Genomic DNA, 26301 nt, shown 5'->3' on the forward strand with positions numbered 1-26301 from the left:
AACCACTTAGTGTAGGTAAGTGCACCACTTACACCTCACTAGCAGTCATGTCTGATGCAGATAGAGCCTCAGGCTCTGCTCCTGTAGAAGTTGATCCTATAGGGACAACATCCAGATATGACAACCTTAGCCACAAAGACCTGAGTGCCTTGTGCACAGCCAGGGGGCTAAAAAAGGGCAGAGGCCCTACCATTCCTTCCCTAATAGCTCTCCTAGAAAAGGATGACCTAGATAAGGTGAGTCAGGCTCCCTTAGAATCAGGTGAAGGGATAAACTCCCCTGAGAATGAGGATCTTCCAGATGATGATGTAGTGGAGGAGGAAGAGGAAGAGGAAGAGGAAGGCTCTGATTTAGAAGAGCCTGAAGATCAGGATCAGAGGGGAAACCAGGTACAGGTTGCCAGCCTTAACCAGGCCAACTTGGACCTACATGGGAATGGGGGGGGCCAGCACCACCCCAGATCTCATAACCAAATTCTCCCAGGTAATAGGAGGGAGAGGTCTCTATCAGGGGACTCTCACCTTTCTAGTGCCTCAAGAGAATCTCAAAGAGGGATGACTTCCTCCCAGAGAAAAGAGCATAGGGCCAGAATGAGGGCTGTCCAACTCCAGATAGAGAGGGAAGAGGTAGCCCTGGCTCAAGCTAAGCTTACCTTGGAACAAGCTAAACTTACCTTGGCAAGGGAGAAAAAAATAAGTGGCTTAGATGCCACTGGTGGCAGCAAAGTTCCTAAAGAAAAAGACAGGGCCTATGACAATAGAAACCTGACAAAAATTGTGCCCCCCTACAAGGAAGGGGATGATATCCACAAATGGATGACTGCTCTGGAGAGGGCCTGCATGGTACAGCAGGTCCCTGAGGATCAGTGGGCAGCAATTTTATGGTACTCCTTTTCTGAGAAAGGGAGGGACAGGCTCCTCACTGTTAGACCTGAGGATGCCAAAAACTACTCTGTTCTGAAGAGTGCTCTTATTGAAGGGTTTGGCCTAACCACTGAGCAATACAGGTTGTTGTTCAGAGACACCCAAAAAGCACAGACTCAGGACTGGACTGATTTTGTAGATTGTGCCACTAAGGCTCTGGAGGGTTGGCTGCAGGGAAGTAAAGTTTCAGACTATACAGGATTGTACAATCTTATGATGAGAGAACAGATCCTTAATAACTGTCAGAACCAGCTGTTGCATCAATACCTTGTTGACTCTGATTTGACCTCTCCCCAAGAATTGGGAAAGAAGGCAGACAAATGGGTCAGAACAAGGATTAAGCAGAAAAACCAGAACCAAGGTGACCAGAAGAAAACAGACCAGAAGGGTGGGAATCAGAAAGATAAAGAAAAGGACCAGAAGTCTTCAGGCCCCCAAACTAGCAATAAGGAGGGGGGTTCCCAAAATGGAAACAAGAAAAAGAAGAATGATGGCCCAAAGAAACCTTGGTGTAATACCTGCAAATCAGTTTCACACTGGGGCAGTGAATGCACTAAGAAAAATCCAGTCCCCACCACTGCAGCTCCTAAAGCAACTGCACCCCCTAGTACAGTCAGCAGTGGTGGTACACAGCCAAAGGGTTTAGTAGGGTTGACCCTGGGTACTGAGGTGGAATCTGGCCTAGTCAGAATCCCCACACAGGCAGTTCTCCTATATGATGTGGACTTATCTTTGCCCACTGCAGTAAGCCCCAGTAACCTGGGCAAATATAGGCAGACTCCCTTAATTAATGAGAAACTGGCTCAGGCCTACAGGGACACTTGTGCCAGTGTCACAATGGTGACACCTGGCTTTGTGGACCCTGGACAGATTGTACTAGGTGAAAGTTACCTAGTGACCAATGCAAGCAACTCCACTACTTCCCATAGTGTGGCTGTTGTGAACTTCTCCTGGGGAGGGGTAGATGGCCTAAAGAAAGTTGTTGTGAGTGCAGACCTCCCAGTAGACTGTCTGTTAGGCAATGATCTTGAAAGCTCAGTTTGGTCAGAAGTGGAGTACAGGACTCATGCAGAAATGCTAGGGATTTCAGCTCATGTCCTTGCAGTGACAAGGTCTCAGGCTAAGAAGTGCCTTCCTGAACCAGTGGTGGATCTTGAAACAATAGACCAACCACAACCCAAGAGGAGGAGCAAGAGGGTTAAGGCTGTGCCTTCCCACTTGCCCCAGGTTGAGGATCAAGTTTCACAGGAAACTGATTCTGCAGTCCAAGAGGAGACTGTCTCAGATGAGCTTGAACCTGACCAGGTTGAGTTTCTGGGGACAGGGGGACCCTCAAGGGCAGACCTGGGGCAGGCCCAATTAGATTGCCCTTCACTTGAACCCCTCAGACAGCAAGCTGCTGCTGAGGCTGCAGGGAATGCTCAAGGTACCCATAAGGTGTATTGGGATGAAGGGCTCCTTTATTCAGAGGCTAGAGACCCCAAGCCTGGCACCACCAGGAGGTTGGTTATACCTTTGAAGTTTAGGGGCTTCCTTCTTACCTTGGCCCATGATATTCCCCTTGCAGGACACTTAGGCCAGAATAAGACTTGGGACAGGCTTGTTCCACACTTTCACTGGCCTCACATGTCAGAAAATGTCAAGGAGTTTTGTCGCTCCTGTGTCACTTGCCAAGCCAGTGGCAAGTCAGGTGGCACAACAAAGGCCCCCCTGATACCACTACCTGTGGTGGGGGTACCCTTTGAAAGAGTTGGAATAGACATTGTGGGTCCCATGGATCCTCAAACAGCATCTGGGCACAGATTTATACTGGTGGTAGTGGATCATGCCACCAGGTACCCAGAGGCAATTCCCCTGAGGACCACCACAGCTCCTGTGGTGGCGAAAGCCCTCATTGCAGTTTTCTCAAGAGTGGGCTTTCCAAAGGAGGTTCTTTCAGACAGAGGTACTAACTTTATGTCTGGATACTTAAAAGCAATGTGGAAAGAGTGTGGAGTAAACTATAAGTTTACCACACCCTACCATCCACAGTGCAATGGGCTTGTGGAAAGGTTCAACAAGACCCTAAAGGGAATGATAAAAGGTTTACCAGAGAAGCTTAGGCGGAAATGGGACATCCTTTTACCCTGCTTGCTCTTTGCTTACAGAGAGGTCCCACAGAAGGGGGTTGGCTACAGCCCTTTTGAACTTTTGTTTGGCCACCCTGTAAGAGGTCCATTGAGTTTGGTGAAGGAAGGATGGGAGTTACCTCTCAAAAAGCCTAAACTAGACATTGTGGACTATGTACTTGGTCTCCGCTCCAGGATGGCTGAATACATGGAGAGAGCATCCAAAAACCTTGAGGCAAGTCAGGAATTACAGAAAGCCTGGCATGACCAAAAGGCTGTTATGGTTGAGTTCCAGCCAGGACAGAAGGTGTGGGTGTTGGACCCAGTGGGGCCAGCAGCTCTCCAGGACAAATGGACTGGACCCTACCCTATCATTGAAAAGAAGGGAGAAGTCACCTACTTGGTTGACTTTGGTACCCCTAGGAGCCCCCACAGGGTGCTCCATGTGAACAGATTGAAAGCATTTGTTGACAGGGAGGACATGAGTCTCCTCATGGCCACAGATGGGGAACAGGAGGAAGAGAGTGACCCTCTCCCAGACCTGCTTTCCCAGAACCCTGATGATGGTTCAGTTGATGGAGTAGCCTTGGCAGGCAGCCTCACTGAGCAGCAACAGGTGGACTGCAGACAGGTGTTGCAGGCCCACAGACATTTGTTTTCACTCACACCCAGTCAGACTAACTGGTGCACCCATGAGGTGGACACTGGTGACAATCTGCCTGTGAAGAATAAGATCTACAGGCAACCTGACCATGTCAGGGATTGTATAAAGGCTGAGGTGCAAAAGATGTTGGAGCTTGGAGTGATTGAGCCATCAGAGAGCCCATGGGCTAGCCCAGTGGTCCTTGTGCCAAAACCTCATACCAAAGATGGGAAGAGAGAAATGAGGTTTTGTGTGGACTACAGAGGTCTCAATGCTGTCACTAGGACAGATGCTCATCCCATTCCAAGAGCAGATGAGCTCATTGATAAATTGGCTTCTGCCAAGTTTCTGAGCACATTTGATTTGACAGCTGGCTACTGGCAAATCAGACTAGCTGAGGAGTCAAAAGCCAAAACAGCATTTTCGACCCCTAGTGGACATTATCAGTTTGTGGTAATGCCCTTTGGCTTGAAGAATGCACCTGCCACTTTCCAAAGGTTGGTGAACCAAGTCCTTGCTGGGTTGGATGACTTTTGTGCAGCATATCTAGATGATATTGCTGTCTTTAGCTCCACCTGGGAGGATCACCTGATCCACCTGAAGAAGGTTCTGGAGGCCCTGCAAAAGGCAGGCCTGACTATCAAGGCTACTAAGTGCCAGATAGGGCAGAGCAAGGTTGTGTACTTGGGCCACCTAGTAGGTGGGGGTCAAGTTCAACCACTGGAGAGCAAGATCCAGACCATACAGGACTGGGCTCCTCCAACTACCCAGACACAAGTCAGAGCCTTCTTGGGCCTGACTGGGTATTACAGAAAATTTGTAAAGAACTATGGGTCCATTGTGACACCATTGAATGACTTGACATCCAAGAAGATGCCCAAAAAGGTTCAGTGGACAGTTAGCTGTCAAAAGGCATTTGATGACCTGAAGAAGGCCATGTGCTCTGCACCTATCCTGAAGAGTCCTGACTACTCCAAACAGTTCATTGTACAGACAGATGCTTCTGAGTTGGGGGTGGGAGCTGTGCTTTCACAACTTAATCAAGATGGTCAAGACCAGCCCATTGCTTTTATTAGCAGAAGGCTGACCCCCAGGGAGAAACGTTGGTCAGCTATTGAGAGGGAGGCCTTTGCTGTGGTTTGGGCCCTGAAGAAGTTGAGGCCATACTTGTTTGGTACTCACTTCCTAATTCAGACAGACCATAAGCCCCTCTTGTGGCTAAATCAGATGAAGGGTGAAAATCCCAAACTGCTCAGGTGGTCCATTTCCCTACAGGGGATGGACTTTACAGTGGAGCACCGCCCAGGGACTGACCATGGTAATGCAGATGGTCTCTCCAGGTACTTCCACTTAGAACATGAAGACTTATCTGGTCAAGGTTAAGTTTAATGTCCCTGCGTTTGGGGGGGGGTTATGTAGGAGAGTAGGGTCTGCTATCCTATGGTCACCCCAATTTTTGCTTTTTGCTTCACTGGTTTTCGACTTACTGAGGCTGTGGGCCTGCTAATCAGACCCCCAGCCTGCTGTTCTCTCTCTAAATTTATGATACATGTGCTATAGGTACATACCACAATTGGAAATGGACTCCTTGTCAGCCCCGGTACCATGCACTATAGGTGCTCAGGGCATAGGTGCCACCAAGGCCTACCAGGGGCTGAAGCATAGCTTTTGCCACCCCTGGCTGGTTCTTAAATTGACACAACTGGCTGAACACTCAGCTGGGGCAAGTGGGTGTAATCACCCCTTGCTTAGATATAGTATACCTATATCTAAACCTATATCTGGACACATATATAACCTGTGAGCCACTCCTATGGAAGGCCTCATCAATCCTGGAGGCAGAGTGCGTGGTTTTATGTGAGATGGTGCTCTGGCATGAGCTGAGCCTGTCTGCAGCTGTCGGGAACAACTCCCTAAGCTGATCCGGGATAATGCCATACCATATACTCTTAAGCGCCTTATAATCCTCGCGGTTATATAGCAACTTTGGTTTGGCTTTATCAAAACATGTCGTGTAAGGTGTCATACGAATTGGAATACTACCCCCTCGCCAGTTCTGGCGACGGGGGTAGCATTCCACCCTTCTAGAGGGAGAAGACATGTTACTTTGCTGAAACGCGGTTGATTTAAAATGAGCCTCAGATCCACAAAATGGATGCCCCTGCCACAGACACGGGTCTGGCCTCCTGCTGCTGACCGAAACCCGGCAGAGGAGGCCTGGACAAAGAGTTTCCTGTCACAGGGCGGTGTCAAACCACCCCAGACAGGAGATAGTGGATTGGAGTAGGGAGGTTTCAAAGAAACCAGACACTGCCTGGGGAGCACAAGGCTGCCCCTTGCAGGATCCGGCCAAACCGGTTCTGGGGCCTCCCAGCCCCTGTCCCAGCGCGGCCAGGATCAAAGGAGAGGGGTGTAACCACCCCCTTCCTGGGTCCCACCCATAGGAGGGGACCTAGCAGGATGTCCAACCCCCTAGATTCGAATAAGAGGGGGAGCAGTCCCAACGGACTTCAGATCATCCTGAAGAAACATAAGAAACGAAATCTGGACCCTTCGACTTTCTACACGACGTGAGAAGACTGAAGAATCTCCCTTGTGGTCAAGGAGTGACCACCCTGTGCAAACAGGCACCATCCAGCCCTCGACCCTTGCTTTGTTGCAGTTCCCGCCGGAACTCGAGCGACAGAGATCGACGAGATCAAGCTTGCCTGCCTTCTACCTGCCCGATCCACAGTCCCTGCAGAGCTGAGACCCGTGGAGGCGACCGGAAGCGTGGGGCACGCCATCTTGAAAAGGCCACGAGACGCTGACCGTGCAGCCCACGAGTGACCCTCGAAGCTGTACACCGGGGTTTGAGAAGCCCCAGCCCCGAGCTCCACTTGCACCAAAGCTCACCCCTCCACACTCGACGAGTGCTGCGTGGGGCCCTTCTGCCTGTGTGTGCTCGACGCGTTGGCCCGGTCACTTGCCAGCTGGCTTGTGGCCCCTGTGCCGACGAAACTTGAAATCCGACTTGCTTTTCTGGTTGCTCCAGATCTGCACCAGCTCCTGTGAAAAGGAGCACCCACTCTGACCCTCCTGGTTCGAGTGATAAGCAATCTCCCGGTTCTGCGTGGATTGCTTTTGCCAAGTGCTGTTTGCTGCAATCTTGAAGCCGACGGTGCTGACGGCGAGAGCCTACGTGGGACAGATCGTGACCTGCTCCTGGACGTCGCAGATGCCCCAGAGCCCACGTGACAGCGGAGAGAAGCCTATCGACAACCGCCTGATTGCGCCCGACATTGCCTGGTTCCGTCCTGGTTCCACCCTGGTCACTGCTGAGTGACCCAGACTCTGTCCCCTCTGCTTTCAGGTACTTTTCTACTTCGATCCACCCTTGGATCGCACCGGACACTTCTGCTTCACAGCGCCTGCAGCTGCAACAGCTCCAAGCACCAAGAACCTGCGTGACAGAACCCGACGCCACTTCGACCCTGTGCACCCACGGCCTGTGGGTGAGGTAACTTTGCAACGCCGGTGTCTTTACACTGGCACACACCTCTAGGGTCTGTGTCTGAAGTTTTGTGTTCCTAGGTTCAGCGGAAGTATCATTTAATTCACTTTAACTAACTTTTACGCACCATTGACTTTACATTGGTGCGCGCCGCACTTTCCGTGCTGCACCCGTATCCTGTGGGCTACTCCCGACTTCTTCATTGCTTGTCCTGACTGCTCCCAGCGAATCTCTAGGCCCTAGGCCTAACCATTGCTCGATAAGTGTTACTTATACCATTTTTTTAGTATATGGTCTGAGTGGCCCCCCGCCCTCAGCCATAATTGTGCCAACTTTGTATGTTTAACAGTGCTTTTGATTTAACGCTTGTGCCCCTTTCCTCATAAAGAGTACTGGGGAGTAATTTAGAAATAAATACATATATTTTTACAATATATACTTGTGTGGTGTCCTTTCATTTGATTACAGGATTGTATGTGGTAAAACAAGCTCGCTTAACACGACCTCTTAAGTTAAGCCTTTAAGGCTGCTTAGTCCATGCTACCATTAGGATAGCTTGTCTACAAGGTTGACTTACAACCTGACATCTTTGGGGTTTGTTTGGACTGATACCCAGTGGTTCCAGAATTGGAAACACTACATATCAGGCCAACTTCTCACAGGTGGATTTAATTAATAAATGTGCATTTAATTGCATTAGGCTAAAAGAAGAAACCGGTGAGGCTAGCGACCGTAAGCACTCCATAAGGGACGGCTGGAAGTATAAGGGGACTGTCTACAACGATCAAGAAGTCTGCGCGACAAGCGGCCATGGCAGATAGCAAAGAGTTAGCGAAAAGCCTGAAGAGGCTAAAATCTGACCAATCGAATCCAAATTCACCCAGCAAAGGGGGAAAAGGCAGCCCTGACCCGATAGAAATGATACTTAACAGACTTGATGAAGTAAGGGATCTGGCAAAAGCGACCAAAGAGGAAGTAGCGGCGATCAGGCAAGATAACCGCAACACCAATGCAAAGCTGATAGAAGCAGAATCAAGGATTAGCAGACTCGAGGACATGGAAGTCAAGTCATGTAATGCCATTAAACGCCTATGCATAGCTGCGGATCAAACAACACGGAAACTCGCTGAGTTGGAAGACAGGAACAGAAGGGGGAATCTACGTATTTTTGGGATTCCGGAAGGTTCAGAGGATCAGCATGGGAACTGTGTGGCCTTTTTGGAATCTTGGTTCACCCAAGCTACTAACATGACATTTCATCACCCGCTAGAATTTGATAGGGCCCATAGAGTGCCGGGCAGAATAAATAAGAATCAAAAAGGTCCCAGAGCTATTGTTTGTAAGCCACTACGCTACCAACATGTAGAGCAAATCCTCGGCTTTATGCGGAAAAACAACCATATTCTGTGGAAATCTGATAAAATGTACATTTCACAGGATTACAGTAAAGAGACGGTGGATGTCAGGAAGGCGTTCTTGGCACTCCGACCGCTGCTGAAGAAAAGGGGCTTCCAATATGGGTTAGTGGGCCCAGCAAAGTATCGTGTGATTATCCAAGGTTCTCCGCACATTTTTTCAGATCCCCTGAAACTGAAACGCATGCTAGATGGCCCTGAAGACTTAGATATGGAAACAAGCAACCCCGAAGCTACAGCGGACCAGGCCTCGGCCTCAGGTTACAAGTGAACGATCTTTGCCCATGCATTCCACGCAATTTTCATATGTGCTCCTTTTCCTCACTGTGGAGGGGTATTCAAAGCACTATTCGCTGCTTAAGCTCACTCGCCATTGAGTGGCCTTTTTGTTGATTGCTACTGTTATTGATCTTTTTGATATGTAGAATGTTTTCATTATTGCCTACCAATATGATGAGTGCCAGGTACTGAGGTTCTGACCGCTAATGGGTACACTTAACTTGTGGTATTAAGAAGGGTTACGTTAGTGGTTATGGTTTGTTGTTGCAACTCACTCTAAGACCAACAAGAGGGGTCCCTGGATGTTGGTCCCTGGATGTAGGTTTGTCTATGTTTTCCTGGTTTGCAGCATGCCACAGGTTGACTGCGATAGTTCCTTTGTTCCACACTTTTTCTGAAATGTACACGCACTGGGAGGATGCAGCGCAATCTCTCTCCAGTCACCATGCCTACTACGTACAGTTGGGGTGGGGAGGGTGGGGGGTTGAGGGATTTTTGGATCGGGGTGTGTGTTCTTTGTTTTTTGCTTTTGCTTCCTCGTGCTTGCATAGTCTTCATTGCTTTAGTGCTCGGTGGTGTAGAAGGTGATGGGCTCTACTGTCGTACTAACTGTATGTACCATGTGAGATATATAATTATCACTATGAAGATGCGACCTATTGATGCCACATAGTACAATTAGTACTCCGTTGGGAGTATGTAATGTGGATAAACTGAAGATATTGTCTTTTAATGTTAAAGGTCTGAACCAACCTGTCAAGAGACAAAAGATTTTAGACTATGTAAGGAGATTGAAAGGTGACATTGTTTTGCTTCAGGAGACAAAGCTTGAAGCTAAGCAGTTCTATCACTTGAGGAATAAGTTTTATAATGAGATTGTGGGCGCTGATGCTGTGAACAAAAAGAATGGTGTTTTGATACTTGTTGCGAAGAAATCTAAGGTAGAGATTCTGTCCTCTGAAGCGAGTGCAGACGGGAGGTGGATTACGGCCAAACTGAGTAGGGATAATAGAGTTTTATGTCACGAACATATATGCTCCTAATACCAGTGAACTCAATTTCTGGGAGGATCTGAATAGGCACATTGGAAATATCCAGGATAATGCTGTTCATATAGTGACCGGGGATTTCAATCTTCCAATGGATGCAACTTTAGATAGAGATTCCCATTGTCCCTTCAAAACAAACAAGTCACATAAAGCTTTCCTCAATTTATGTCAACGCTTTCACTTGGTGTATGCATGGAGGCTTCAAAATCCCACAAGGAGAGACTATACTTTTTATTCCTCACCACATGACTCGTACTCCCGAATCGACTATATCCTCATAACACAGAACGGGGTCCCTAGAATAGAGTCTACTACCATAGAACCCCGAGTAATATCTGACCACTCTTGCATCTCCCTATCCATTGCTAATGTTAAACCCTCCTCTCGTCAGACGTCTTGGCGTCTGAATGATGAAATCCTAAATGATGATCATCACAGGTCCACAATACAAGCCGCGATCTCGTCTTACCTGCAGATTAACAAAGAGGGGGACACATCTGATCTCATTAGATGGGATGCCTTAAAAAGTACCATAAGGGGAGTGTGTATTAAAATCAGGTCAGCAATGAACAAAAATTATAATGCAAATTTGGAGTCTTTGGAGAGTGAAATTGTAAACCTAGAGAGTAAACACTTAAAGGATAGGGATGAGTTGTCTCTTTATGCTTTGGCGAATAAAAAATATGAATACAATAAAATAGTTAGAGAGAGCGGGAGTTTGGCTTGATAAGAGAAGGAGATTTAAGCTGTGTGAATCTAATAAAGCGGGGAAGAGCCTAGCCTCGTACTTGAAGTTTAAGGTCCAGAAGAATTCTATTAGTGTCATTAAAGATGCCTTAGGTTCCTCACATTCGGACCCTGACAAAATAACAGAGGTGTTTAGAGTATTCTACGAAGACCTGTATGCAAAGAATAAAACGGTGGAGGAAGACAGAATTAAGAATTATTTAGATGAATGCGATCTACCACAGCTCTCTGTTGAGGACCAGGTTAGTCTCAATGGCCCGATTAGTGCTCTAGAAATAGAGAATGCAATTTAAAATCTGAAGACAGGGAAGGCTCCAGGCCCTGATGGCTTCACGGCTAAATTCTACAAAACCTTCCCCTCCCTATTAGTCGAACCCCTCCTACATCTATTTCAAGAAATAAGTAATTCTGGTGAGGTCAGAGGCACACTGGCTGAAGCGATAATTGCAGTACTTCCTAAAGATGGGAAAGACCCGTCCCTCCCGAAAAATTATAGGCCTATTTCACTGATTAATATAGACTGTAAGATCCTGGCTATGATACTTTCTGCTCGCCTCCAGAAGGTCCTTCCCCAGTTAGTCCACCCATCTCAAGCAGGCTTCCTTAAAAATAGGCTGTCCAGCGACAATACAAGGATTTTGGCACATGTCCTAGAAAAGGCGAAATTCCTAGGCACACCCACTACAGCAATAACACTAGATGCTGAAAAAGCTTTTGACAAGGTTGACTGGTCCTTCCTTGAAGCAGTCCTACATAAATTCAACTTAGGGGAATCATTCACTAGATTGGTAATGTCCTTATATTGCTGCCCTTCAGCAAAAGTTAGGGCCGGTGGATCTTTCTCCTCTGCCTTCTGTTTAAAGCAAGGTACGAGGCAGGGATGCCCCCTATCTCCTTCATTGTTCTTATTGGCAATTGAACCGTTCTTATATCATATAAGAAATGACCCTAAAATAGCAGGCATTCCATTTGGGGACTGCACGGTTAAATTAACGGCATATGCGGACGATGTGCTTGTTCTGTCAGAGAGGGCTGCGGAAGCCATACCTGCACTCATGACTGATATTGAGGAATTTTCCAGAGTTTCTGGGTATAAACTTAATAAAGACAAAACGGAGGTCAAGCTCCTGAACAATATTGGTGATAAAGGAATCATTGGGGACTCTGGTCTTACATGGCAGCCTAAGTGCTTTAAGTATCTGGGGTTGGACTTTGATAAGGATTTGATCTCCACACTGAGAATAAACGAAGAACTGACTCTTAAAAAGATATCCACATTGCTGGAAGGGTGGTCTCCAAAATTCCTCTCCTGGTGGGGTAGAGCGGAGACGCTCAAAATGATGTCTACTCCGTTGGTTAACTATCTGGCCAGCATGCTCCCTATGACGTTCTCGAACAACTTTGTTGCTAAGGTAGATCAACTGTTTGGTAGTTTCCTGTGGCGGGGTAAGAAAGCCAGGGTATCACTAAAGAAGCTGCAATTGGCAAAAGATAAAGGCGGCCTGGGTCTCCCCTCGTTCAGGAACTATCAAACAGCCTTTCTTTGTAAACAAGGAACGCAGTGGTTGATAAAATCCCCAGTCTATACACCAATATGGGTTAATATTGAGGAGTCACTAGTGGATCATGCTCCTCTTGAGACCCTTCTTACTATGGACCTGTCACATTTACCACACTCCAAATATATAATGCTAAATACTAGACGGGCTCTACTCAGACTTGACCAAACACATAAAACTAAGTTGACATTCCCTAAATCATCCCTTATGTCCCTGTGGAGAAATCCCCATCTCAAGCATAATGGCAATAAACTCTTCTGGGAATCCTGGTCCAAGAAGGGCATTAACTTGGCAAAGGATCTATACGACGATAAAGATCCTCTCCCGTTCTCGACCTTGCAACGGAAGTATGATCTTACTCCGATGGATTTTTATGACTTCTTGAAAATCAAAGCGATACTAACTGCTCGTAATTTCTCTCCCTATACACCATGGTTAATAATTCATCTCCCACGTCTTATGTATGCGGGCCACTTCGTTTCTAGGGTGTATAAACTATTATTGCCCTTGCCCAAGAAAAATCACAGAAAGGTGGAATCGAAATGGGAAGCTGAGCCGAATCTAACAGGCATAGCTTTCGACTGGGACGTGATTCACAAGATGGCCCTTACCCATAAAGTATCACCCATCCTATTCCAAACAAAGTACATGCTAATTAACAGAGCATGTTGGACTCCAGATAAGCTTTTCAAATGTAAATTAAGGGATTCACCTACATGTTGGAACTGCCAGTCAGGTTCTGGTGATCTTGCACACATGCTATTCAACTGTCCTTCTCTAAGAGTATACTGGGGGAACATATTTGATTGCATTTACCACGTATTCAAGATAAGGCCTGTACAGGACTTTGTATATGTAATCTTAGGGGCGCTTGACCCACAACTATCGAATGATCAAGATCGTCAGCTTTTGGATTTAATGCTAACATTGGCATGTAAAGTGGTTCTATGCAAATGGAAAAGTGCAAGTGAGGTAAACTTCAAAATCTGGCAGGAGTGGTTATCATTTCTGAGAGGTGCTAATAATCCGGCACTACAAGCATCTACTTGGAGTCCGTCTAATAGAAAGCTTTGGAAATCACTAGACGCATCCTCTTTTCACTATGAGCCACCCTGATGTATTATATGGTGGTCTGGATACATTGGCCTGTGATATTTGAGAGTAAGTTTGTTGACATCCACTAGAGCCTAAATCTCTACCTCCACACACTGAGTGTTATATATATATATATATATCTGTATATCGATGATGCAAGCAAGAGTTAATTTACTTTATGTCTTTGCTTTTTGCTTTTTGTAATTGTTCAGCAATAACTGAATCGAATCATTTCTGTAACGGAAGAATTACTGTATTGTCTTTAATTTTGGTTTTCTACTTCAATAAAAACGACTTGAATTAAAAAAAAAAGAAGCCCAATGATTTGGGATTTAGAGATCATTCTCTTAAACAAATATTAGCAATGCTCCATTTTGTTCCATGCTGGAGAGAGCTATACAAAATATAAGCAGAGCAACGAGGGAGGAATAGAACGTTAGGTGCACCCATAACTTTTTAAACAATGAAATTTGCGCCAAAACTGCTGCCCTTGATCACTATGAGCTAGGGAGGAATCCAAGTAATCTTAGCTCTCCATCATGGAAATCTTCAATGAAGTAGAACAGTGCAATACTACTGCCCACACACTGATACCCCTAATATTCTTGCCCATGTGCATCATCCAGAGCACTTTGCAACTGCACAGAGTAAATACTGAATTACCAAATCTAGGCATTCTGGTGAGTATGTAGATTCCTCCCGGGGCAACCAGGTCAATATTGGAAGGAAGAATATAATTTTTCATTACACAATTTTATCACTGGAATGGAACTTAATAAGACCATGCTTGGGGTACCTGGAGAACAATACCAAACTGCTATTGTATCTTCACAGAATAACTTTTAAAACACAAGATGTTTTGCCACTCTTAAAATAAATCTCGGGCCCTTGAATGGGAGAATTAAAAAAGCTATTGCTGCAGTGATAACAAGAAGTGTCTCCAATTTTAGGTTCCTTATAAAGACTTTTCCTTTACGTAAGTGGAATTATCCGTTACACTATAAGTCTTTAATATCCTGGCTGAGACGTGGTGACCTCTTTCCCCAGCTATGTCACTTAGGTTTGAGGAGATAAAGCCAAACAGGAGAATAATTGTCTAGATATTGCAACTGAAATTTGGTGAACAATTCTGATATTGCTCTAGAAAGGTTTCTTGGCTACCAAACAGAGCAGAAACCTAATTTCAGATGAGAATTGAAGTTGTCAGTCATCCAAATAAAATGAGGCTATCAGATGAGCCTAATTTTCCTAATTACTGCCATATGTTAACCATTGGATAAGAGTGATTTGTTAGGCTATCATTTTTTACAAGGATTACCTTTTCACCTAAATTTATTTTGTAATCCTGCATTTCAACTGACGTTTTTTAATCTTTGCTAAAAATGAAGTAACATTCTGGTTTTCTGCTAACTAATTGTATATTGTTTTTGTTGGTTGAACTGCTTGTCCAAATGGAAAGAGCAACTGCAAATCATTCAAAACATTTGAAATATATAGTTATGAAAGCATTTAGTATTTGCAAGGCAAGTTATGAACGTCATGATTTCAGTATTAAAAGATGTACACAAGCATTTAAAAATAACTAACGGGAATATGAAAATCTTGAATTCGCTACCTGCAGGATCAAAAGGCAGGATGTCTCCCAACATTCCAAAACCACCTTCATTTTGGTCCCTGTTTGGCCAGGTGTTATTTCGAGGCCCTTGAGTCTTCTGTCCTAGCATTTCTGACATCATATTGTCCATGTAGCTACTCACAAGACCCAAGCTATATAAATCTGAGCTCATATCAGATACTCCTGAATTGGGCCACTGATTAATTGGATTTATAGTAGACAATCCAGTCCCAACATTCTGTGAGGTCTGTTGTGAGGAACTACCCAACCATTTTCCAGGAACACGCTGTTGCTGCTGCTGTTGCTGTTGCTGGGGACCAATCGGCTGAAGAAGATGTTGATAATACTGCAAAGGTTGGTGCGGTTTTTGAGATATCTGTGGTTGCTGTGATAATCCTTGAGAAGGATGCAAGGTTGCATGTGACACTGGCTGGGGAGGCTGTGGTACTGTGGCTGATTTCAGCTCAGATGTGGACGCCACAGAATTTCTTCTTTTGACCATTGGAGAAGTCTGCTGGGATTTCCCCATATTGAAACCGGATAGGAAGTCTATAACATCCTGCATTTCTTGGTCAGTGGGTAAATTCATTGCTTTGTCATCCTTCATATCCTCCTCTTTTAAGAAGTTACGCCTTTCAATGAGAAATCCATTGACAAGCTGATTTGCACTGTGGGATGACTGTGATGGGTCTGCAGCTCTGGGAAAATTGCCAATGTTCAAAATACTTTGTAACCTTGCATCTATATTACCAGCTAATTTTGCTTTCTCATCCGCGTTGACAATGAAGACATTTTTTGAGGGTATGGTGGCTATTGGATAGGTTCCGTTGTTGCCATTGCTTGAACTGCTGCAGGACGTTTTTTTCGTAAACCTTGACGTCAGTTTTGAAAATGTCTTTTGTAGTCCTCCTGATGATTTGCTTCCATTTCCAACAGGAAGGTCAGCTTGATTTCCAAAATCTGAGCTTTCACGCTGTAACTGAATCTGGATATTGGGTAAGGACTGCTCTCTGTATTATAAACAAACAAATGGATAATAATCTATATGCAGCCAGAAGATAATTTCCAAAAAACAGATACACAATTTAACCTAGCAATAGTTGTTTTACAGTGATAACTGCATGCGAAATAAAATTAAGGCAAAGGGCACAAAATAAACAAAAGCACATATCTAATATGAGCACAGCATTTCAACTGACAACGAGCCAATAACTGCACCTCTATTATTTTTTTCTTTTTTTTGAAGGCAGGTAATAAAAAAACAAAAAAAATATGAAACACTTTGAACTTATATTTGATCCTCACAAAATTAAAGTATTAAGTATACATGTAATTGACAGAATGCCAACAGTACCAGAAGGCAGACATTTCAAAACCTAATGGCATGCAGACAATGGCACGGACACGGGGTAGGGCCTGAAATGGATAGGGTGTGACTAAGAGATCTATGAAATGTAGCCTACAATGAATCGGTGGTCAAGGGGACAGACTAGAATGGGAGAACTGTTGGTGAAAGGGGACACGTTTCGTTTCGTTTCAAAAACTTTATTTCGATTTCATGTAGAAACCATAAAAGTATACATAGACAATTTTAAAAAGACATTTGAATTAATCAACCATAAAATCACAATACATGTTTACATAATTTTTTAAAACCAAATTCCATCAGTATCTATTTCTAATCACAAAAGCTGATCTAATAAAGTTTAAAACGGCATTACAAATACGTGCAGTTGACAAGGATAACAAGCAATCATACGCTTCTTTATAATAACGCGTTTCCAATGATTCTAATAATGGTTTAAGGAAAGTGTTTCTTGGCACTTTATACAAAGTGCAAAAAAGCAGAAGGTGGAGAGTATTTTGTGAGACCCTATTGTTACAAGGACAGTAGGGTAACTTCTCCCACCAACCCCCCTGCTTTGGGTAGGCAAACAAAAAGTGTAAGGTGCCAAGGCGAAATCTTGTAAGATAAAAACGCCATTGCGTGTTCGTAATATATGACAAATAAAACTGGGGAACTAGTTTTCCCCTTACACTTAACACATGGTCATTTGTCTTAAAAGAACCTAAACTATTACTGAAAGCATTTTTAATAATCTCCTTGGCATCCCTACCAAGCAGTTCGGGATTTGTAAACATCTTACCTAAACCTATATTATTAAAAGTCTCTCTTACATATCGTAGCCACGGGATTTGGGTGTAATAATCAAGCTTAAGACAATCTTGAATAATATCTTTTGTTAATTTCAGTTCTTCAGATTGCCAAACCTTAGCCCATAGTATTAAAGGGGCAACGTGAATAATATCACTTATAAACTCGATTCCAACTTCTCCATGGCAAAATATATTAGATGTGCCCATTGGGACAGATAACAAACGTTTAACAAACTTGTTTTCCACAATTTGTATTTTTTCACAGTTATGCGTGCCCCAAACCCCTGAACCATAGGTCAAGGCAGAAACACACTTGGCTTTATATAATAATGTAATTTCTGCTACACGTCGCTGGCCTAATTTGCTAGCAAAGCGGAAGAGGGCTTCAATTAGCTGTGCAACCTTCTGAACCCGTGCTATCAGCAGAGGCTCCCAGCTCAATTTTTTGCTAAAGAGGTTACCCAGATAACAAAAGTTATCCACTTTCTCAATAGTGGCGTTCTTCACCACATATTTCTGTGTTTTAACATTTTTTTGACCACAGGTCATGGCAAAAGATTTAGTAAAATTAACACCTAATTCTAATTTGCCCATAAATGTATCAAAAGCATTCAGGGAAATCTGCATACTATTGGGGGTAAGTGCCATTAAAACAGTGTCATCTGCATAAGACAACATTGGGATTCTTCTTCCATTTATCTTTGGAAAATCAGCAGATGTTTCTAACAAGAAGCCCTCTAAGCCGTTTGTATAGACCAGAAATAAGAAGGGCGCTAAAATACATCCTTGTCGGACACCTTCAGTGGATAATATAGGTTTTGATTTTTCACCACCACGACCATATCTAACCCTAACCGTTGTGGCAGTATGTAACCTGCGGAGCAGGGTAACCAGTGGTTCTTCAAAACCCATAGAGTCCATCATACGCCATAATTTATCCCTACATACTGTATCAAAGGCGCTGGACAAGTCCATGAATGCCGAGTGTATAGAACCATTCTTGGCACCCATGTACTTGCCCATAATCAAAGCAAGGTTCAGGCACTGCTCATTAGTTCCCTTCCCTTTCCTAAAACCATATTGGGATTCTACAATTAACCCTGATGACTCAGCCCATGTTTCCAGCCGTGCCAATATCACCCTACCCATCAACTTACATGTTGAGTCTATTAGTGATATTGGCCTGTAACATCTAGGATCATACTTGTCACCCTTTTTAAAAATTGGAACCAAAACGGCCTCTTTCCAAGAGGTCGGAATAGGGCCAAGTATTAATGCCTTAAAAACATTCATAAGTAGAGGGGACCAAAACTCTCGATTACATTTAAAGAGATCTAATGGTACTGAGTCAGGGCCTGGGGCCTTTGTGGATGCCCCCTTAGTCAGAGCTAGCTCTACTTCTGCAAGCGTTATTGAATCACTAAACTTCTTTGCTGATTCCACATTAACATAAAGGTAATCGTCCTCCTCCGAGGTAGCAGTATATAATATCTCTTTGGGATTAAATATATTATTGTAATGGGTTACCCAGGTTTCCTCTGGTAAATGAACTCGAATGGTATTTTCGTCCCCTGATTTCAAAAAGGGCCTATTTATTACTTCCCAAAAGAGTCTATTGTCCCTTAAATCTACTGCCTTATCTAAATCTTCCCATGCTTTGGACTTCAGTTCATTTTTCCTTTTTCTAATTGCCTGTCTATATTGTTTCCTAGCTAGTATAACCATATTTCTATCTCTAGGATTTTGGCGCAAAGCTTTAGTTAAGGTAGTTTGGGCTGCAGAGCATTCAGCGTTGAACCATTTGGGCCCCTGATCTTGATTCTTCCCCCCTACCTTTACTAGTAAATGTGTAGCTACATTTTCCATTAGCTTCTCAAAGCTAGTGATTATATGGACTGGGTCAGGATTGGATGATAGGCAGATGTCTATCTGAGCCACATTTTCCTTAAAAATATCCATCTCCAGTTGCCTTACAGCTACTTTATTCCATTTCACAGTGATACCCTGATTCTTAGTATATACTATCGGTTGTTCCTGGTACGATTTTGGGTCAGAAGCAATAGAAAAACTCAAGGTTAGGGGGTTATGGTCGCTAGCCGGGTTTACCTCAATTTTAAAGTCTTTTAAATGATTAAAAAGTCCCATGGATATGATTGCAAAATCAATTGTGCTTGTTCTACCCCTTGTGCCCTGAAAGGTGGGTATATTCTCATTACCAGAAAAACGATTCATATCGAGAATGCATAAATTATTATTTATTAGAATACTGTTTATGGCCTCGCCTTGTTTTGTATGGGAAAAATGGGCCATAGGATGGTCATTTAAATCCATCATCCCACAGGCTCTGGACCCACTAAATTTACACAACTCACAATTAAAATCACCTAACCACATAATAAGGAGGGGGAAGACTATTTCTTACATTGGAAATCTCTTCCTGCAAATTATCAATAATTTCCGTTTCATTAGGAACAAATATGTTGTAATACCAATTAATAAGAAGAACAGTTTCCATGAAAAGGTTCTTGATAGTAAATAATTGGTACCAAGGTCTTTCCACCACTAAGTTAACGGTTCTTAGATTGTGTTTTACAGAGATTGCTGTCATAAGTCCACCCTTAGCTTGCCCTGAATTTGATGGTATTGCTGGGGTGTTAAATGCTTGAAAACCATCCAAACTCAAATCCACTGTGCTCCAGGTCTCCTGTAAACAGGCTAGATCAAAGGAATCTACAAATTCTACCCAGGCCGGATCCTCCAACCTGTGGGCAAAACCCGCTATGTTCCAAGAAAGTACACAAAAATTGCTAACCTTCTCACAAGTGTTGCAAACCTTCTCACAATTATCCTCTTTTTCCACTTGCAATCTATCTGGGAAAAGAGCTTGGGCACATTGATCTGCCTTGGTTCCTATAACATTAGTTCCCAGATCCGCAACCTCCTGTGGCTCATTTATTTGGGTATCCTTATCGACATTTCCCACATCCAATTCATCGCCCGTGTATATAGCTCTACAAGTAACTGTGCTGTCCCCCCATCTTGGGTCAAAGTGGCTTGTTTGATGTTCAGTTAGAGGGAGTCAATCATTTAAGTTCAATGGATTCAAGGGGTAGAACATGTTTGACAAAGGAATATTCCAGAATTCCCTAGGATCAGTCGGATAATGATTATTTGAACCAGAGTACAGATTTGGGTAGTTTACTCTAGGGTGGAATCTAGGGTTTCTATTTGAATAGTTGAAAGTTAGATTGTTTGTCGGTGGTTTCTGATGATGGTTGAAATTTAGGCCATATCTCTGCCGATGTTTATTTGATGGAAACATCATGTTTTCTGGGTAGAAATATGTCAGACTTCGTGTAGAGACTCCACCCTCGTTGCTACCAACAAACCAATCATTTATATAAGATACCACACTCTGGTCTTTAAAATTCACTATAATCAAGTCACCATCTATGTCCTTAGGGCGTATGCCTACCCATTGGCACCTCCTAACTGATACAATATCCCCATTCAAATATGCAGGTAATGGTCTGTTCATGCACAACCAATGAATCACTTTATTTTTTAGACTTGTATTTGATTCAATATCCCCCTCCCCGGCTACTGGTACTCCCGTTAAAACAATAACAAAACCAAAAGACTCTGGGGGTAATTGTACCGTATTTTTGTATTGTAATTTGGCTTTGTTAATGTGAGTTGTTTTTGGAGTAGTTGCTTTATTAATTTGGGTAGGCTTCAAAACTATAGCAGACGCTTTTTCTTTTTCCATGTTTTTTGAAGCCAGATTTACTGGTATATCTGATGAAGGGGGAGGGTTTTTATTAGCAGTTGAATTCTTTGGTTTATTAAGGGAATTATGTTGACTAGAAGGTTTACTAGTGTTATGTTCCCTAGGCTTAATGGCCGGGGTAATTGGTGTTGCATTCTCTGGGGGTATAGAATGGGGAAGGAGACAATCTAACTTTTTATCCAGCCTCTTTAACCGTTCTACAAGAGGAAGGAAAAGAGCCTTTAACATTTTTTCAAGCGCTTCCAGGAGCTCAACACTAGAGATGTTTTTGTCCTCCCCATCTGTATTCCTTGGCATTATTTCTATTCCCTCTGATACCTTATCACTTACATCTACTAACGAGGTTGGTCTAGGGGATACCATCTCAGAGGGTTTCCATGGGTTAAGAAACCTAGTTTTATTTTTGCCTCCCTTCCTCCTTTTCCTAGCTGGGGAGGATACACCATTTTTACGCTTTTGACCGTGGTGTACCTTGATCGTTTCAGCGGAGGGGGAAGAAGGAAGCAACGAAATAACCTCTGTTTGTATCTTCAAGGGGGGGGGGGAATAGCATTAATGTGACAATGAGTATCAATTTCCGGGGGTAACGGGGTATTAAGGTCTATAAGATTGTTTGATATTACTGTGGATAAGTCGCTCAAACTTTCCACAGTCATATCTCGAGCCCCCAGGGGTGGCTGACATTCCTGAAATATTAAAGGCATGCTATCTGTGTTAAAAAGCTCTGCATCCATATCCGCCTGTTCTACTATGGACGCAGAGAGTATCCCTTTATTAACAGAAGGAGCCTGTCTTTTAAGTGCCTCAACAGATAAACGCCGTTCGGCCCTTTTTTCCGCCAATAACAGTTCACGGTCAATATCCTTAGTGGCTTTAGCAAAGAATTTATCTAAAGGACCGAGTATAGAGATGCTCACACGGTCAGGAAGGGAGTTTGGGGTAGAAGCAGACATCCTTTAACAAAATAAAAGTTGAGTTAAGTGCTAGAAAACTTAGGATAACAGTGTTTTTTCTAAACAAGAAGGGCCAGTATAGGTAACAGATATGAGGGACAACACTTTATCCACATATGATTCTAGTCCACTGATCAGAGGGGTGGCCCAGCCCGGCCTCTTTCGGCCCCAGACGGCCCCGCCCTTGTCCCGGGCTTCTCCCGGCGCTCCCGCGCAGCGGTGCTGATAGTGTCAATTTATAAGTCTACAGGGGAAGGGGAGGAGTAGACAGGGAGAGCGGCCCAGGTGTTCTCAATTGGGGCTGGCAAGCGCTCCTGGGAACTGTAGTCCCGGTCCAGCGCCTGCTCTCGCTCGCAGCCCCGCCTGTCACTCGCCTTCACAGGGACACCGTTGTGATCCTTGCACTTCCTGGATTCACCCCACACGAAGCGGGACCCGCGCAGCGGGTTCCGCGAGAGGTAGGCAGGTATTGCTGATTTTGAAAGTGCGCCGTCCAAAGGGTTGCTGCGAGTTGCAGATTAAGCGTCACAGGGGACACAGGTGAGAATAGTTGGTTGGTGGAAATAAGGAAGCGTATTTGAATGAGTGGACAGGCATGCAGGGGAACACAGCTTGAATTAAGTTGACTAGCAGTAGGGGTGGGTAAGCCAATATACCCTTGCGGGCTTGGGCAGTCAAAGTATTTTAAGAAGAAAGTTGCCAGCAAGGGATTTGTTTGGTGATCTGAATTTTAACAGTGTAGTACAGTCTGTATTAATTAGACTTAGCAGCTGAATGGAACAGCAACTGTTCAACGTGTTATGAATCTGTTAACCAAATTCTAAAGAAGCTACCACACTAGCCCCATAGAAATACAATAACTTAGACAGATTCAGTAAAAATCTTGTGGTTTCAAACAGTAGATGAAATATTGAACACAAGAATAAAGGTGAAGCAACACGAAAAGGTTTGTTCTTAGAAAAAATTATTATTTTTTATATTAATACGGGAATAAATCATCAAAGAAAATCAAGGGTGTACAGTTATTGACAGTTGCATGTGTTTCTTGTGTAAATGGAGCTGACAAAACAATCCATAGATTGAGAAGAAAACAATCCCGTCTATGACAAAATAAGTAAAGTTGACTTCTTTAAAAGATGATAAATAGAAAGCCAAATGTAGGAAAAAAGACTTGGATTGGATTGTCGACGTTTCGGTCTCAGTGGTGTAATCCAGAGACCATCATCAGGACAAGGAGATAATGCAATGAGGATGACCCTTATACAATGTATATGACCAAATTATTGGTGAACTCACGCAGAATTTAAAAGTTCATTGCCTTAGGGAAGCTTCAAGTCTGCCCTGTGGTTATGTCCAAATATCCAGGCCAGAAAAAGTATTAAATCTTTATGGTGGGGGAACCTGTGGTGTCAATCTCAGGATCCAAGATAGTTCAAAGACGAGTGAATCACACGAAGCGTCAAATCTGTATCCAATCAGATCCAATCCAATGGATACAGATTTGACGCTTCGTGTGATTCACTCGTCTTTGAACTATCTTGGATCCTGAGATTGACACCACAGGTTCCCCCACCATAAAGATTTAATACTTTTTCTGGCCTGGATATTTGGACATAACCACAGGGCAGACTTGAAGCTTCCCTAAGGCAATGAACTTTTAAATTCTGCGTGAGTTCACCAATAATTTGGTCTTATACATTGTATAAGGGTCATCCTCATTGCATTATCTCCTTGTCCTGATGATGGTCTCTGGATTACACCACTGAGACCGAAACGTCGACAATCCAATCCAAGTCTTTTTTCCTACATTTGGCTTTCTATTTATCATCTTTTAAAGAAGTCAACTTTACTTATTTTGTCATAGACTGGATTGTTTTCTTCTGTATCTATGGATTGTTTTGTCAGCTCCATTTACACAAAAAACACATGCAACTGTCAATAACTGTACACCCTTGATTTTCTTTGATGATTTATTCCCGTATTAATATAAAAAATAATATTTTTTTCTAAGAACAAAACTTTTCGTGTTGCTTCACCTTTATTCTTGTGTTCAATATTTCATTTACTGTTTGAAACCACAAGATTTTTACTGAATCTGTCTAAGTTATTGTATTTCTATGGGGCTAGTGTGGTAGCTTCTTTAGAATTTGGTTAACAGATTCATAACACGTTGAACAGTTGCTGTTCCATTCAGCTGCTAAGTCTAATTAATACAGACTGTACTACACTGTTAAAATTCAGATCACCAAACAAATCCCTTGCTGGCAACTTTCTTCTTAAAATGAATTAAGTTGAAGCATTCTAGGATGGGGGCAGGAGGGTGAAAAATCAATGCAATCAGGATAGAATGGGTGGTGTGTGATCAAGGTGAGGCTTGTGATCAAGGTGAGGGAGGGATTTAAAGTCCAAGGTGGATGGAAGGGGTGAGGGGATTGCAGCCTGGGGGGTGAGAGTTGATGGCAGTCCCAGGAAGGATGCAAGCTGCAGAGTTGAGGGTTGAAGATTGGATAGGGCAAGCAGCTTAGTGGAGAGTAGGTGGGCAAAAAGGACACAGGCAAGGGTAGATCGGGTAAAAGGGACACATGCGAGGATGTATTAGGAGAAAAGGCACAGCTCAGAGCGGGAGGAGATTAGGAATACAGCATATAATGGGGAAATTAACTGAGCCAATGGTTAAGGGGAAAAGGGAACCAGCTGATAATGTATTGCTGATTGATTACGTTATGCTTTTAGGGGTTCTTAACTACAGCTATAAATAATGGGAGGTCATAGGCATGTATTTGGTATGCAAGTTATTGCTTACATGTATGCTTTGTGAGTTATGCATTGGGGTCTTAATCATAACTGCGTAGTTCGAGTTAATTACTACTGAAACCACAATCCTTCTCCTAAAAGAGAACTGGTTACAGAGCATACTCAGGGATTGCTCCGAAGATCTGAAACTCCCTACCTCCAGTGGTTCGCGGAATCACTTCCTTTACCTCCTTCAAAAAAAGAAGTAAAACTGCTTCTTATTAACAAATTCACATCCTAAGACTTCAACTCTATGATGACTACCAGTCTCCTATGCTACCCGTATACTACTGTCTAGCTCTTTTGTACTGAATGACTAATATCGAATGTATGTATACTACCTCAACCTCCTAATATGAAATATGTGTATTGTACAGCGCTCTGATTCCCTCGTTGATTATTCCTTAATAACTACTAGTCTCCTATTTCACCCATATACTCCTATCTACCTATTTTGAACTGAATGGCGAATACCGAATCCATGTATACTACCTCAACCATCTAATGCTCAACAACTGTATATTGTAAAGTGCTCTGATACCCCAGTGGGTCATGTTCGCGCTTTAGAAAACTTTATAAATAAAAAAATAAATAACCAATTTCAGTGTTTTTTCGTTTTATTTCACAACCATAACTACAGTTTGACTTGTCATTTTTGTGCATTTCAGAGTTCTTTTAAAACTACATAGGGTAGTATAATAAAAGTGAATTAACTTGCTTTCACCTTTGCTTTTTTTCACTGATTTTATATATTTTTTTTTACACCATAACACATCCAATAGGTTTGGGTGACTAAATCTTGGTGTGTACAGCTAACCCCTGCCATCTGCAGCCTTTGGTTCTGCACAGAAGTTGGCCACAGGGCACAATCTGCTATTGGTGGACAAACCCCTTGCCCAAGTGGGATACCAGCAGAGCCTGGCCTGTGGGCAGGCCCTGCCTATTTAAGAAAAAAAAACAATTTAATGTTTTTTGGGTTTGTGGACCGTATCCTAGGCTTTGCTAACTATCGCTGTCACTGACATTTTCATTTAACTATAACCTCGCTTTGTGTTTTTCAGTGATGTTCTTTTTTTTTAAACAAACGCAGAACTTATCATACCTAACTCTAATGTCCCTTTAAAATTAGTTTTTTCAGTGAATTTCTAGGTTATTTTTTTTTTTAAAGAACAAGTTACTTACCTTTGGTAACGATATATCTGTAAGAAACATTAGTTAGTGATAGATTCCTTACTTTAGAATTACACCCAGGCGTCAGAATGGATCCGGAAAGTTTTCGTCAGCAGTACCCCTACGTCGGTAGGCGTAGTCATGTGGCTCCGCGTACGTCCTTGAAGTCGCCGATATGACATCACTGGAGCTACTTAGATGTGCCCTGATGTCAGCTCTGTACACAACTTTCCGCGCCAGGAACGCAGAGCCATGCAAGATACTGACCACTGGTGCATTGAACCTAGCGCCCTGAAAGGGATGACCTTAGCCCTAGAAATCAGTTTGCAGAACAGGGAGGATGGGTGGGGCCGTAAGAATCTATCACTAACTAATGTTTCTTACAGATATTTTGTTACCGAAAGGAAGTAACTTATCCATCTGAAAGAAACACGTTGGTGATAAATTTCTTACCTTAGAATAGATACCCCAGCAATACCAACATCGGTGGTGGGACTGCAAACCAAGATCAC

At 43.4% G+C, this 26301-nt stretch overlaps 1 protein-coding gene across 1 annotated transcript in view; it reads right to left on the minus strand.

Moving 5' to 3' along the window:
• GARRE1 (granule associated Rac and RHOG effector 1) overlaps positions 1 to 26301 on the minus strand; it is a 553275-nt gene that overhangs the window by 120465 nt on the left and 406509 nt on the right. Inside the window, exon 9 of the mRNA XM_086951262.1 lies at positions 14927 to 15936. Coding sequence (XP_086807388.1) covers positions 14927 to 15936 — 1010 coding nt within the window. The remainder of the gene's footprint in view (positions 1 to 14926; positions 15937 to 26301) is intronic.

This window comes from Lissotriton vulgaris, unplaced genomic scaffold, assembly GCF_964263255.1.
Source record: "Lissotriton vulgaris unplaced genomic scaffold, aLisVul1.2 SCAFFOLD_1284, whole genome shotgun sequence".
NCBI classification, from domain to species: domain Eukaryota; kingdom Metazoa; phylum Chordata; class Amphibia; order Caudata; family Salamandridae; genus Lissotriton; species Lissotriton vulgaris.